The following is a 15,104-nucleotide window of genomic DNA, read 5'->3' on the forward strand; positions in this document are numbered from 1 at the left end:
AACTTTTTAAAAAAAAAGCAATTAAGCTCCTGAATTTTTTTTGCACTCAATTGGGTACTTGAACTGTCAAATGCATCAAAAAGGCCCTTTGACTATTAACTTTAATAGTTGACAGTTAAATTTAACTACCTCTAATTTTTTTCAATTAAAGCCACATCACAACCACAGTATAACATGTGACTAAAAAATTATAAAAAATAAATATCAATAAAATTTATAAAAACTGTTAACTTTCAATAAAAATATAAAAATTATAAAAATTGTAAACTTTTATAAAAATAAAAAATTCTTTAACCATTAACTTTAACTATTGATGCTTAAAATTAACGACCCCATTTTTTTAATTAAAGCCATTGTGTCACAACACAACGTGACATGTGGCAAAAATGATAAAAATAAAATCAATAAATGTTATAAAAATTTATAAAATGCTTCTTTTAGTACAATAATTTTATAATTTTTACTTAATTTTATATTTCTTTACATTTTTATAAATTTCTTACAACTTTATAAAATTCTATAAATTTTTTCTATATTTCTATATACTTTATATTTTTTCGATTTTTATAAAATTTTATAATTTTTTTATAAATTTTATAAATTTTTATTTTAATTAAAATTTAATAATTTTATTACTTTTATTAATTTTTATTTATTTATTATTTTTTGTCACATGTCACATTGTGGTTGTGACACATAGTGGCTTTAATTGAAAAAATTAGAGGCGATTCAAGTACACATTGAGTACAAAATTATTTTTTTTAAAGTTTGAGAGCTTTTTATATATTTTGAAAGTTCAAGTACCTAATTAAGTATAAAAAAAGTAGGGCTTCACTGCTTTTTTTAAAAAGTTTAAAGGTATTTTTATACATTTTAAAAGTTTAAATACTCAAATGAATGCATAAAAAAACAAAACTTAATTATTTTTTAATAAATTGAAGTTTTTACTCCTTAAGCCAAAAAAGCAAATATTTCCATTAATAATTTCCATGCAATTTAATTAATGCAAACTTTTAAAACTTTCTAATTGCCTTTTCGACGACTTAATTAATTAATGGAATTACTGGTTTTCATGCAATTTAATTGCATTCACTTGTTTTGTCTTTTCTCGTCTTCTTTTATTTTTATTTTTCCTCAGCTTTTTCTCTTCTTTTCATCTGTTTCGGCAACTAGAGTACGTTGCAATTTTTTTTTTTCAAAAATCACACCAGTGTGGTAAAGAGAATGTTGACACTAAAAAAGAAAAATACAAATTTTCTTTAAAAGTTTAAATTAGTGCCGACAACGTTAATGCTGATACCTATTAAAATATTTTTTTCTTTAAATCTTGAAATACCCATATCTTTTAAATGTATTTGAAAAAAATACATACCAATGCCGACGAACATAATATTGACACAAAAAAAAGGTCATTTTTATGGACCGGGGGTGATGATTACGAGATGATGAAGGGTACGTAGTACCGGAGGTAAGATGGGAACATTTTCATACAGAATTTTACACTTGGATATTTGTGTAAATAATCCATTTATTTGGATGAATTATGAAAAAAAAAAACCTAAGCGAACCAAGACAAGGTACAAGTTGACCAAATATTTCTAGCTACTCCCATAATGCAGGATATTCGAAATTTCCTCTCTTTTACCACCTCCATTGATTTACACTTTCATGCTTATCTGCAAAGAAAAAGGCCCTTTCTTTTCTTAATTTATTTCATGGTGGCGGTCAATCGTCAGTGGTTGAACCATACAGGCAACTTCCCTTTTCAGATCAAACCGCCTCTGAAAACTTAGCAAGGTTTTCCATGCCTTTAAAATACCCCACCCAAGACCTCACATTTCAATCAATTTCATTTCATTTCTTTTCTCTTCAATATCATTCTTTCAACATAGAAATATAAACCCATATTCTTTACCCAATCACACAGCCAATCTACTTGCTTCAATGGAAACATCATCTGCAAACTCAAACTCCAATATGATACTGTTGTTCCATGGTTTTTCATGCTATAACACCGTTAAAAGCTATGTCTCAAGATATTGGTCGTTTTCTCCACAATCCCAGACTTCAGATTGGGACCTGAAGGACCAGAAATCTGGGTTTTCAAGCAAGGAAGTTTTATCTGGTGGTGAGAGATTATGTAGAAAAGAAGTGGAGATTTTGATGGGGAACCTGGGGATTTTTTGCAGCCAAGAAAGTGAAGAACAGTTGAATGAATCATACGGTTGTGAGGAGATTTCAAGGTTGTTTGAACAAGAGCCAAGCTTGGAAGAAGTGAAGCAAGCTTTTGATGTTTTTGATGTGAATAAAGATGGGTTTATTGATGCAGAGGAATTGCAGAGAGTTCTGTGTGTTTTGGGGTTGAAACAAGGTTTAAAGCTGGAAAACTGCAACAACATGATCAATACCTTTGACGAAGATGGTGATGGCAGAATAGATTTTCAGGAATTTGTAAAATTCATGGAGAACAGTTTTTGCTGAATCAGTTTCTTTGTTCTTTTTTTTAATCATTAAATATTATATATTGTTTTATATATAGTTGATTTTGCTTTCTTTTTTTCGGGTGTAAATGTGATTAGAAACCGAGAAACTAATAAACCTGAAAACTGGGAAGAAGTAGCTGATACTTTCTAATAAAAAAAAATAGCTTGCAGTTGCAGACATCAACAATTTACAATCAAATCAATGGAAATTATTTATTCAATTGATGCTTCTAGAATCCTAACTTGTGATAAGTATCATGAAACGATATATGAACATTAGAGGAAGCTGTAGACAAGCTAAAAATCTCTTCTTGAACCAACTCTTTAGGAGGGCAACTAGTATATCCACGACTAACGTATTCAGGGCCGAATTCAAGCCTATGGTAAGTTAATGATAAAGTCTCAAGAACAACTGCCTTCTGCATTAGATGCTTGATAAATTCAATCTCACTTTTATAGCCAAAGAAGTGATGTATGATAATTTTCTTCACATTATCCAGAAATCCAACTGTTGGTTGCCCATCTCCACTGTTCTCAACAAACGGACGCTCCAAAGCAAAAGGTGGTCTATGCTCACCAGCCTCTTCCGAGAAGGAAAATCTGAACTGCAAATCCATCAAATGAGAATTAGTGTTGTAGATCAAGGATTTCAATTGTGATGTAAGAATGTTATTGAGGTGATGGAGGGAGACAGGTGAAACTGTAAAATAACATTGTAATGACTGGGTTTTAGGACATCTCCCCCATGTCATCCTACACATACATCAACAGTATTCTCTTTTAATACCGTTTAAATTTGGGAAACACAGAACTCACATCTATTTCAATCTTCTCTAGGGAAGGGCAATGAACCAAGAAGTCAATTAGTGCAATGAGATCACACTCTTTTCCCAATGGACCAAACCAAGCAAATACCTTTAGATTTTCGAATATTTTCCATCCATTGTTGTTCACCTCATATTCTCTAGCAAGAAACTTTGACATACCAAGAACAAAAGAAGGGCATGAGACTTTCATTAAACAATCAATATTTCAATAAAAAAAAACAGAACAATAATGAAGGAATATTTACTAAGAAATAAATCTACCTGAGAAAACCAAGAATTCACACCAAATTTTTTTACATGGGCAAGATTTCTTAACCATGTTCTAGTGTCAAAGTTTTGCATATATGGATAATATCTGGATCGAAAAATTTTGGCTTCATCAATGGAAGACAATGAACTGACTGAGATCTTCACTGTATTTCCATCGACTTTAAAACTTGACAAACTTGACGAATCAATTTCTAGATTGAAACCAGGGTTATCCATGCATCTAACTACAAGGTGTTTAAGCGTCATACTTTGACACCAAGAAGCTTTGAAGTTGAGTAATCTATGGCACAAATCGATTGTCAAGCTTTCAAGAACAGGAAAGTAAGATAACAAGCCCTTTAGAGTTCCATCGTCAATCGCACAATCAAAGAGGCAAAGGGCTTTCAGAGAAGCAAAGGGTAGATCACATGGTGGATTTGGATTGAAAAGAAAACCCTTTAAAGAAACTTGTTCTAATGATGGGACATTATCATGGGAATAAAACACGTTAGGCAAAACATAACAAAAGTATTCAAAGAGTAACTCAATTGAAACTGAGAGAATCTGAACCTGTCTTGAAATGGCAAACTCAATGTAGTGTTGAAGTTGAACATTAGCGACAGCGTATAAGGCTTCGTAGGAGAAGTCAAGGCTGAACTTATGGAGTTTGAAGGCTTGGTGTTGGGTCAAAGTGTTGTGTATGAAGGTACGTTCAGATGGAGTGGTCTCATGGTAAGGAGTTGCCATTTGAATGTCGATGACAGGGGTGAATTTCCAGAGGTCGATCCATCTTTTGGACAAGATGCAGGTTTGAATCGATTGTTTGGTTGTCAAGAAAGACAGAATGTGATGGAGAATTTCATCTGGTAATACGCTGATCCAATCTTGTCCTTCAGACATGTTGATTCACCCACGAAAGAAAGAACGAAAAAAAGTTGACTTTAAAAGTTTGTTGGGATGTAAGATGTCAGCTTGTATTGCTAATTGATATCATTTATTATACATACAAAAGCGATTGGTGTTGACAATTTTATAATAAGTTTTTTTTTTTAATAATTCATTGTTAAAGTCAAACTAATTATAGAACACCTTTTTAAATAAAATTAAATTTCTTGAATTTAACTTTGAATCAATTAAATTTAACACTTAAATTATTGAATTGGAATAATTCTTAAAAATACGTACCAACTATATATATGATAGATAATAGGTTAAGTTGATCTACACATGGCTAGACCAACATTGAAAAACATTTTTATTTGTTCAAGCTCATTCAGATCATTTAAAGCTTAAGTTAAAAAAAAATTGATCTTTTACTATTTTAAAATATTAAGAAATTTAAAAACATGATTTATGTAATATTTTAATTCTAATTAAAACTCGATAACTCGAAGGGGTTGCAGGATTTTTCCTACCAATTGAAGCCCTCCCTTCACCACCCCCATAGGGATAGTCTATAGGGTTCATAACTACTACACTTACTACAGGACGCTTACATAGCCAACATTTAGATCTAGCTCTACCCAAACTTTTCTGGTCAAACCCCAACATTCCTTATCTATCTGATTGTTGCTGGGCAGTTTTTGGATATCAAACAGACCTCACTAAAAGTTAATTTTAATGTGGCTAATTTCCCTTCCTTTGCAATCAGACCTCACTAAAAGTTAATTTTAATGTGGCTAATTTCCCTTCCTTTGCAATCAATTTTGCAACAGCACCCACTGCTCTAGCTAAGAAAATTTTGTTTAAGCAATTTGAATCTAAACTCATTACAATTCAATTTGATCATGAAAATCAACAATTCAAACCTAACCTGAAATGATTTGAATTCAAAGTGATTTAACTCGGAGGACCAACCTTTGAACACATCAGACCAATGGGTGGACGCTTTTTGTGATGAGTCGCGGAGCAGTTCATATCACCCAGACATGGGCGGTTCGAGTTCATATCACCTAAAGCAACCACCGATATCATTTGATATGTTTGGTAAGAACATGTACTCCACCCTGCCTCAGGCCACGTTCAATTCAACTGTCGATCCTCCTGATGTACAGTACACTCCAATATCCACCCCGTCAATGAAGGCCCGTAAACCGCTATACCTCGAACAACGATACCACTCTCGATTCTTTCCAATTTTGAGTTATGTAAATTTCAAGTGTTATGTAATATTTATTGTATTGGTTTATAATTCCACAACTTAAGTATTAGTCTTTTTTTGTATAATTTATAATATCTTTTAAAGTATAAAAGTTGCAACTGTTAATTTTAAATAAAAGCTTAACACTAAACAATACAAACTTTATTTCCAAATGACCATAAAATGCAAACATTGGGTATAACATTTAATTTCTTTCAGACCGTGAAGTTTGACCAGTATAGACGTTTCCATAGGGACACTTGCTCCGATTGTGGCCAATTGTTCTACATATGGTGTAACGCTTTGGATTGACATGTTCTCTTATATCCATGTCATTTTGAATCCTTATTGCTATCGGTTGACCTTTGACTCTCCTACGTAGTGACCGATCTAGCAACATCTTGAACGCAGGTGGTTGCATTTCCCATGTCGATGCATCCCTTAATACGAGGAACTCATTACCCTAAATACGCAACATACATTCAAGTGTGACAAATCGTCAATATATTGTTCAACATTTAAGCTGTAGGTAGCATACACTGCAACCACATGCGCACACGAGTACTGTAGTGTTTGGAATATCCTGCACTCACACCGCCTATTTCAGAGATCAACTCCGTAGGACCGTGACGGGATCCTCGACCGACGATTGATGTACTATCACTCGAAAAGTTTCCAAGTTTCGGAAATATAGTTTGGCATTCATCGACTTAGCCCTTTGAACGTTCTCTTTCATATCATCCCTGATTTTTTCGACGTGCACTTGTCCTGCCTCTGACTATTTTGTTTGTTTGAACCTCATTTTTGGCGTTAACGTTGATAGCCTGTAAAATGTGGCTATAAAAACTACTGAAATTCCCAAGTGACGCATACATCTCAAGACGGAGTTAACAGCCTCAACAAGGTTAGTTGTCATATGACCATATTAATACCCCTCGTCAAAACATTGAGCCTATTGTCATGGCTCCATGCTACCCAACCACTGTCTGAGAAAAGGTTTAGACCCCGCTATATCAGTATCTAACCTCGCCAACTTATGTCTGAATCAGTGTGCTTCCAGCTCGTATCCTACGTTTGTATTTCGATAAAACATATTACCATCCCAATTAGGAAAGAGACTCAAATATTTACAAATACGAATTTAAATACGATATTTTTACCCATGTCCACGATTCGTTTGCACCAGTCTTTGTTCTTGTACTCATTATGGAAATTGACAGTGATGTGACGAATATAGTAGACGGACCTCCACGGAACTTTGGATTGCCAAATCGTAGCAACAAGGCCCTTCGATCTGTCGGAGATAATGCAAATGTTGTCTTACCTGACAATATGCCTCCGCAAGTTTCGAATGAAATATGCCCACAATTCGGAGTTCTCCGACTCCACGATGGCGAAAGCGATCGATAGTACATTTTTGTTACTGTCTTGTACAACCACAATCAGAAGTATTCGCGTGTATTTTCCATAAAGCCACGTTCCACCAACTTGCACTAGCAGTTTTGCAGTGGGAGAAGGCCCTAACACATGGATCGAAAGTCCAGAATAGTCGCGGAAAACTCTTCTCCCCAGTTCCAATTGTCCAATCGAGCCTCTATAAGACAACGTTTGCAAGTCTATGATAGTTCCTAGGATGTACTCCACTATCGCTGAAACCCAACCTTGAAGTTTATTGTTTGACTCATCCCAGTCGCCGTATAATTGTTGCATAGCCATTTGTTTCGCGCACCACACTTTCGTGTACGACACTCTGTACTGGAATTGGGCTTGCATGTGCTCAATCAATGTTCGACACAGGAATGATTGAGATATCTTTCACTAGTGGCATGATGCAGTTGCAAATACTTTTGGCATCCAATTTCCAGTGGTCTTGAGACATACGTGCATTAGTGCATGTATGAGGCCCTTCTAATTTTTGTATTTGCCACAGTTGAATCCTCTGTATAAATGTAGCCCGAACCCGCCAACCACACCTATCGTTGGCTCTCCAACATTCCCCAACATATAATGTCGGTGTAGACTCGGAAACTTTGTAATCAATCGACAACTTCATGATGTACTGTTTGATGGAAAACACACAGTCTGCCTTGTTCTCGAACCGTTATCCAACGAACAACTCCTCCAACTGCGAATTTAACGTCAATCTATGAGCAGATACTATATCGACGTACTTAAGGAACTCGGATGCATGCGTTGCATCTGGATCTACGTTCAACATGTCACCCCTAGGTTCATTTCGTAAAACAATGCCACGACTTGAGTTACTAAATGAAGGGTCGTAAACATCTTCAACCTCATCCGGGCCTTCATTATTGATATCGTTTGGAACCTCATCAACATCGGGGTCAATAAAATCTTAAACATCCTGATCAGAATTTTCACCATTATTGGTCATTTCTCCGACATCTGCCTCTGTGCTTATTATCACCTCCGGATGTATTTGTAAATAGGGACCGGGGATAGGGTTGTTATACGAACTCCACTATAATTTAGATTTTCAGGTATCTGCGATGTCCCTCCGGATTCTAACTGGTCTGTCTATCCGACATTAAGATCAAAGTCAAATTCGCGATGTTGACTTATTAGACTAACATTCTCAACATGCTTTAAGTCTGCTAACTTAGCAAATAACTCAACTAGTTGGGGGTTCTCACTCCCAGTCGACCACCATATTTCCATCATAGTGCCCAAGTCACCATCATCTAACAGTTGCATCTCACAAAAGTTGAACGGATCTATAGAGATTGGAAACTTGTAAAATAATATGGATATCGCCCTTCTACAACGGATAGCTATTTTCGCACTGATCTTTCTCTTCATTTCTATTAGCTTCATATTTTTTTTAAATCGCAACCCTACTCTTTGCCGACCTTGAAATACACAACCAACATCACCTCCTACAATTTCACCATAAAAAAGAACTTACACAAAAAAAACACCTCATTATTCATCTTCAACAGAATTTTTGAACTCTCCTACTAAACATAACAATTTTACCATTCTCTATATATGCTAGAGAACCAAGAGGTGGAGCCATAAAAAATGGCTCCACCAAAATAAAATATTAAATATTAAATTTTTATATTAAAAAACATAACACTTGTAATAAAGTGGTAGAGCCATTCTAAAATATATATTATTTTTAAAATTTAAATAGAATTTTAAAAAACTTTTAAATATCTTTAAAATAATTTAAAAATCATAATTTTTAAAAATAATTTAAAATTATATTTAAAATTAAAAATATATATTTAAAATTTTAAAATATACATTTAAAATATTATAAAAATAATAAATTTGAAAGGTCATATCTTTAAAAATAATATATTTTAAATATTTTATAATATTTAAAATAATATTTAAAATTTAAAAATAATATTTAAATTTAAAATAATAATAATTTTAAAAATATATATTTAAAATTTTAAAAATAATGTTATAAAACATTTGAAATATTCATTTAAAATTTTATAAAATCAATAATATACAAATAAATAAAACAAACAAACAAAATAAATAAAGGAAAAATAAATAAAACTTAAAAGAAAAACCAAAAGATGAAAAAGGACAAAGAATCAGAAAAGTAACGAATGAAAAAATAAAAATTTAAGTTGTTTCAATAGTGAAATAAGCAGGGTAGTGTCTTGGAATTTAGTAAGGCCAATTTATTTGGCTCCACAAAAAAAAAAGTAAAATTGTTTAAATCCCTATACTTTCAAAAATGATAATATTTTTCTAATATTTTATACAAGTAGCATCATTCTACATAACTTCACCAAAAAAATATTTTTTTAATACAGATTACTGACGTGGCATATTGGTGGCACCAAACACTTTAGCTCCACCAACTTTTACTATAGATTTTGGATTATTTTCGTATTTTATCAAAAAAATAAGTTATTTAAGTAATTAATTATTTTTTTGAGTTATTTTATAAAAACCCATAATCCCCAATAATTTATTTTCTTGTAACTCTTGCAATCCTTAAATAATTTATAGTGTACCTTAATTATTTTTGTTATATTTTTATAACATATAGTAATTGAGATTCTATAAATAAAGAGCATGTATAAATTTTTTGTATTGCAAGTAAAAGCTGAATTATCCTTTCACTTTTCTATTATTCTCTTTTGTTCTTTTCATTTCTCTTTTAATTTAAGAACAATGATATTCACTGTAACTTTGTTGGACCCAAGATCGATGAAAATATGTATCTTGCAGATAGTGCTACAACATATATTATACTAAAAGATAAAAAAATATTTCTTCTTTAATAATAAACAATAAAAAAACATTATCGATAGTTTATGATTTGATGCAGAAAATTGTATTGAATAACTATGGCTGAGGTAGAGAGAAAAAATTAATAATTAGAATTAAATTGAAGAATTAATTTTTTTAAAATTAAGTCTAAATTAATAAAATCTATAAATATAAAAAAAAACTAAAATTGTTATTAAACAAATAAAAAAGCCACGTCAAACTTTCGACTTGAGCTTAACGATCCAGTGACAAACTCTAAAAGCAAGATAGGGTCTAAGAGGAGTACGAAACCCTAGTATCAATCAAAAAATAAAGGTGACGAAATATTTCTATTCTTTTTTTTTTTCGTGTCTAAACACTCATCGTCTTCTCTGAGAATCGATTTCATTTGTCAGGTAGAATCCCCATATTTTGCCTATTATTATTTCCCCTTTATTCGCATTCTTGCCAGTTGATTTCTCTGTTCTTTTTTTCTAATTCGAGTCTCTTTTTACTAGATCTATGTTTTTTCTGCTGTTATTTATAATCTATTTGCATGCATTCTATTGTTTGGGGGGTGATTTTGGGTTCAAGTTATTGGGTTTGAAAATGTTGTTGTTTTCTTTTTTCCTGGTCAATTTTAGAAGACCATTTATATGTATGCTGTTCAAATTTTCGGGTTTGATTTGTTTTTTTTTTCCCTGTGATAGAATCTTTGAGATATTGTTTTCTTTTTCCTCATTATATGTTACATTAAGGATAGTTGATTAGAAGCGGGATTTTAGTTTGTTATAGAATATAAATTTGTAGGTCGAAGTTGTAATTAGTAGGTTACATTGTGAATTTGTGTAGTTGAAATGCTAAGTTGTAGGCGTGTTGAGTATTTATTTAATCGTATTGTTCAAAATAGTTTTACTATTTGCTTTCACTTTCTTGAATTTTCTGAAAAAATTAATGTCTTATGGTTGAATTATAGTATTTAAGTTAGCATTAATTTTATGGAAATAATTGGCAAAAACAAAGGGTGCAATTCATTTGTTTTATATGTATTGCTATTTAGAAAATAAAAAGAGAGGGGGGGGGTTAAACATATACTTGGTTAATAATTTTTTTATGTTTTGAAAATGAAGATGGCATTGCGAGGAGTTTGGCAACTTAAAAAGCTGATTGTAAGCTATTGTGATTGGGGAGGTAGTAGTAGGGGCATCAGGTATGATTTTAATTCTTCTTTTTTTTCCACTTGTTAACTTTTATATAAACCTCTTGAGTATTATCTTCTAAACTTTCTGGCTTATATTATTTTTGGTATATTTGCTTAACACCTCTGGAGTAAAGTACTTTTTCGAAATCTTAATGTTTGTTTCGTTTCTCTTTTCAATTCCAACATTGCAATGTGTTTTTCTCGTCGTTGTTTGCCTAATAAAGCAGGTACCTTTTTGTTAAATGTTTTCTTGATCTGTTGGCCAAGAGTTTGTGCTAAGATTTGCATTTCAACTTTAGGTATTATTCTTGTTTATGCTGTGGAGACTCGTATCTATATATAAACTAAACTATTGAACCACTTCTGAGTAATTTGCAAATAATGAATGAATCAGCTTCTCAAGCTAGTATTAAGCTGTGTCACTTTCATCTGCGCATAATGTGATGGTTTGATAGTTGAAATTATGGATGATCTGAATCTAGCTGTAGGTGATTAAATATATGATCACCAAAGTAGTGGGATATCATAGATTAAGCAGGATATCTTGGATGATGTTGGAGTTCATCTTGAGATAGGCTGCTTTCTTTAATATTTGTACAAGTATATTTGAATGCTTAGCACTTTAGGTTACATTAGGGTACTCAAGTCATCGCTGCATGTGTATGCACTGATAATTAGTGCGACCCGGTGAAAGAGTAGTGAAAAATTGAACATTGTCATTATTCATCCACCCAAGTATTTGGGGACCAAAATAGAAACAGAGAAGCACATTTCCCTCCCTTTTCTCTTGTCATGTGACTGAGGCTATTCTGGAGGGGGATTGACGTGAGAAATTCTTGAAAAGAAATTTGCTGTGGGGATGGTAAAATCTAACGGACTGCTTTTGCTAGTCATTATCTCATGAATAAGTTTTCTAATGACTTAATGATACAATATTGGGATGCCTTTCAAGTAAGGTAAATGAAAAGGCCATACTTTGTTAACATTTGGTTTTTGACTCATATACCATGGTAGTCTCAAGTTCAACTCTGTTATAATTAATAATACCAAGAAGCATGTACAAATATGAATTCTCTCCTTTAAATGGATTCTGAATTCTTCAAACTCATGGTAATTTTGACATGGTTATGCCAGGGCATTTATGGAGTCAGAGTTACCAACTTTTAAAGAGAAAAACCCTCAGCTTGAGGTGGTTACTGAACTCATTCGTGGGCAGCATCCACATTTGAAAGGCTTTTACAGTAAGTTACTCTTTCTTGGATGAGTTTCAGACATGATGCATTCACGTATGCGTTGTTTTTAACCATGTCTCAAAACATGTATCTTGCCAATTTCTCAGAGAACAAAAACGAGCGGGTGGTATGCGTGAAGAATATGACTCCTGAAGATATCCTTCTTTATGCAACCAGGCTAAGAAACGCATTGGGAAGAAAGGTGGTGAAATTGAAGACAAGGCATGTAACTAAACACCCTAGTGTGCAAGGTACATGGACAACTGATGTGAAATTTTGAGACACAATAGTACCAAGTTCTTCTCAATTTTGTCTGTATGTTTCTTTATTGTTCTGTGTAGTCATGATGGCAACTTTGCTGAAACATTCACTCGTTGGAGGTGAATGAAACTGTTGTGTAATGAACAAAGGCAAATGATGTCGTAATAGATGATTGGACCCAAATATTTAATAATTTTAAAGCATCTGTACCTCTTCCAAACATCATAGCATTCAACCTTCTCAGGTTTTGAACTTCTAATAATTTGTCTAATGAAACAATATATGAACGCAAGCTAAAAATTTCCTCTTCAACTAATCTATCACTAAATTCAGGATCAAATTCAAGTCTATGATAGGTTAAAGATAACGTCTCAAGAACAACTGCCTGCTGCAACAGATGCTTAATAAATTCAATCTCACTTTTATAGCCAAAGAAATTATGTACACTAATATCCTTCACATTATGCAGAAACTCTGTTTTTAGTTGTCCCATCTCCTTTTTTCAGCTCAACAAAAGGAGGCTCCAAAGCAAAAGCTGGTCTACTCCCACCAGCTTCTTCCCAATACGAAGATCTAAACTGCAAATCCATCAAGAATCATATGCAAATAGAATGATGAGAATTAGGGAAACTGAGTAATTACTCACATCTATTTCAATCATCCCCAAAGAGGGGCAATAACCCAAGGAGGCAATTAGCGCCATGAGCTCACACTCTTTTGCCGATGGACCAAACCAAGAAAAGAGCTTAAGATTTTTGAAAATCTTCCATCCATTTTTGTTTACCTAATGTTCTCTAGCAAGAAACTTTCCATACAAAGAACAAAAAATGGATATGAGACTTCAATTAAACAATCAAAATCCATTTAAAACAAAGCAACAAATGTTTACTGAGAAATAAATATACCTGAGAAAACCAAGAATTCACACTGAGTTCCTTTACATGGACAAGATTTGTTAACCATGTTCTAATGGAAAATTCTTGCCCATATGTTCTATAACTCCATTGAAAAACGGTGGCTTCAACAATGGAAGGCAAAGAAGTGAAAGAAATCTTCATTAAATCTCCACAGAATTTAAAAGTAGACAAACTTGACACATCAATTTCTAGATTCAAATCATGGTCAACTATGCATCATACTTTGACACCAAGAAACTTTAAAGTTACGTAATCTATGGCACCGGTCAATTGTGAAGCCTTCAAGAACAGGGAACTTAGAAACCAACGCCTTTAAAGTTTCATCCTCAATCGCACGATCAAAGAAGCAAAGGGTTTTGAGTGAAGCAAAAGGTAGATCACATGGTGGGTTTGGATTGAAAAGAACACACTTCAAGGAAACTTGTTCTAATGATCGGACATTATCATGGGAATAAAACATGTTAGGCTAAACATAGTGTTGTTCAAGCTAGTGTTGAGCAAAATTAGATTCGACTCGAAAAAATCGAAAAAAAATTCGAATTTCGAGTTCGAATCGAGTTGAGTTTTCAAATTCGAATAATTCGAATAATTCGAATATCAAACTATAATATTTTACATTTTTACCCTAAACTTCCAAACCTTTTTACTTTTCCCTCAAAACTTTTACTCCTTCCCACTTTCCTCCCAAAACTTTTACTCCACTCCCCTCCTAACCCCCCAATCTACCCAAAATCCATTTCCCACCAAAATTTTACTATTCCATTTACTTTTTCTCAAAATTTTACTTCCAAAAACTCTCAAAACCTTTTATTTTCTCCCAAAATTTTTACTCCCTCTCACTTTTCCCCTAAAACTTTTATTCTCTTCCCATCTCACCTCCCATCTACCACAAACCCTCCCCCCTCCAATTTTTTTTTAAATATTTTCCCTCCAAAATTTTACTCTCCCCCTATTTACTTTCTCTCAAACTTTTATTCCCCAAAACTTTTTATTTTCCCCCTAAACTTTTACTTCTCACCCTTTACTCTCAAATAAAAAATCAAAATTATCCAAAAAAATCACTAAACATAAATAGCAATAATTTTATTTATATCTACTATTTATATTATTAAATTAAATTTCACATTTTATATTATTTATATTATTGAATTGTTTAGTCATATTGATTATTTATATTAAAATTGAATTATTAATTATGCCATAAAATATTTGTGTTAAAATTTTATATTGGTATCAATTTCACATTTTATTTTTAAAATAAATTTTATTAAAAATCATATTTTTACATTTAATATATTTTTAATTCCAAAATACATAGTGACAAGAATCTGAAGATAATTGAAACAACTAAGCAAACAAAGAAGCTAACCAGTATATAAAAAATTAATAAATAAATTATGAGGTAATGAAAGTTAATATAAAATTTGATTAAGGTGGACAAAATTTATTACGATGGGTGACAATGGTTACAAGAACCCAAAATTATTTTTTAAAATTTAACTCGAACAAATATATTCGATTCGATTCGATTCGAATTCCATCTCACTCGACT

General features: G+C 32.4%; 3 protein-coding genes and 1 long non-coding RNA gene across 6 annotated transcripts; 2 read left to right on the forward strand and 2 right to left on the reverse strand.

Annotated features, from left to right (window-relative positions):
• The first annotated feature begins 1,685 nt into the window (after positions 1-1,685).
• Positions 1,686-2,534, forward strand: LOC105779195 (probable calcium-binding protein CML46). The gene has a single exon (XM_012602957.2). The coding sequence runs from the start codon at positions 1,945-1,947 to the stop codon at positions 2,479-2,481; it is 537 nt and encodes a 178-aa protein (XP_012458411.1). The 5' UTR covers positions 1,686-1,944; the 3' UTR covers positions 2,482-2,534.
• Positions 2,535-2,607: 73 nt separating this feature from the next.
• Positions 2,608-4,506, reverse strand: LOC105779191 (putative F-box/LRR-repeat protein At3g28410). 3 transcript variants are annotated; one of them, XM_052629675.1, is made up of 3 exons: positions 4,130-4,506; positions 3,300-3,458; positions 2,608-3,088 (listed from the first exon to the last, which is right to left on the reverse strand). In XM_052629675.1, the coding sequence occupies exons 1-3, from the start codon at positions 4,457-4,459 to the stop codon at positions 2,714-2,716; spliced, it is 864 nt and encodes a 287-aa protein (XP_052485635.1). In that variant the 5' UTR covers positions 4,460-4,506; the 3' UTR covers positions 2,608-2,713. The 3 variants fall into 3 exon arrangements, with proteins under 3 accessions (XP_052485635.1, XP_012458405.1, XP_052485633.1); XM_012602951.2 differs by having other exon boundaries at positions 3,399-3,458; positions 3,572-4,506; XM_052629673.1 differs by having other exon boundaries at positions 3,572-4,506.
• Positions 4,507-10,190: 5,684 nt separating this feature from the next.
• On the forward strand, positions 10,191-12,838 carry LOC105779197 (54S ribosomal protein L51, mitochondrial). The gene is made up of 4 exons (XM_012602959.2): positions 10,191-10,357; positions 11,072-11,151; positions 12,277-12,383; positions 12,482-12,838. Exons 2-4 carry the CDS (start codon positions 11,072-11,074, stop codon positions 12,652-12,654), a joined length of 360 nt encoding a protein of 119 aa, XP_012458413.1. The 5' UTR covers positions 10,191-10,357; the 3' UTR covers positions 12,655-12,838.
• A 91-nt stretch (positions 12,839-12,929) lies between these two features.
• Positions 12,930-14,047, reverse strand: LOC128040585 (uncharacterized). The gene is made up of 2 exons (XR_008195355.1): positions 13,541-14,047; positions 12,930-13,440 (listed from the first exon to the last, which is right to left on the reverse strand). It is a non-coding gene; the product is annotated as an uncharacterized LOC128040585 (long non-coding RNA).
• Positions 14,048-15,104: the final 1,057 nt, after the last annotated feature.

Source organism: Gossypium raimondii, chromosome 4 (assembly GCF_025698545.1).
Source record: "Gossypium raimondii isolate GPD5lz chromosome 4, ASM2569854v1, whole genome shotgun sequence".
Taxonomy (NCBI): Eukaryota; Viridiplantae; Streptophyta; class Magnoliopsida; order Malvales; family Malvaceae; genus Gossypium; species Gossypium raimondii.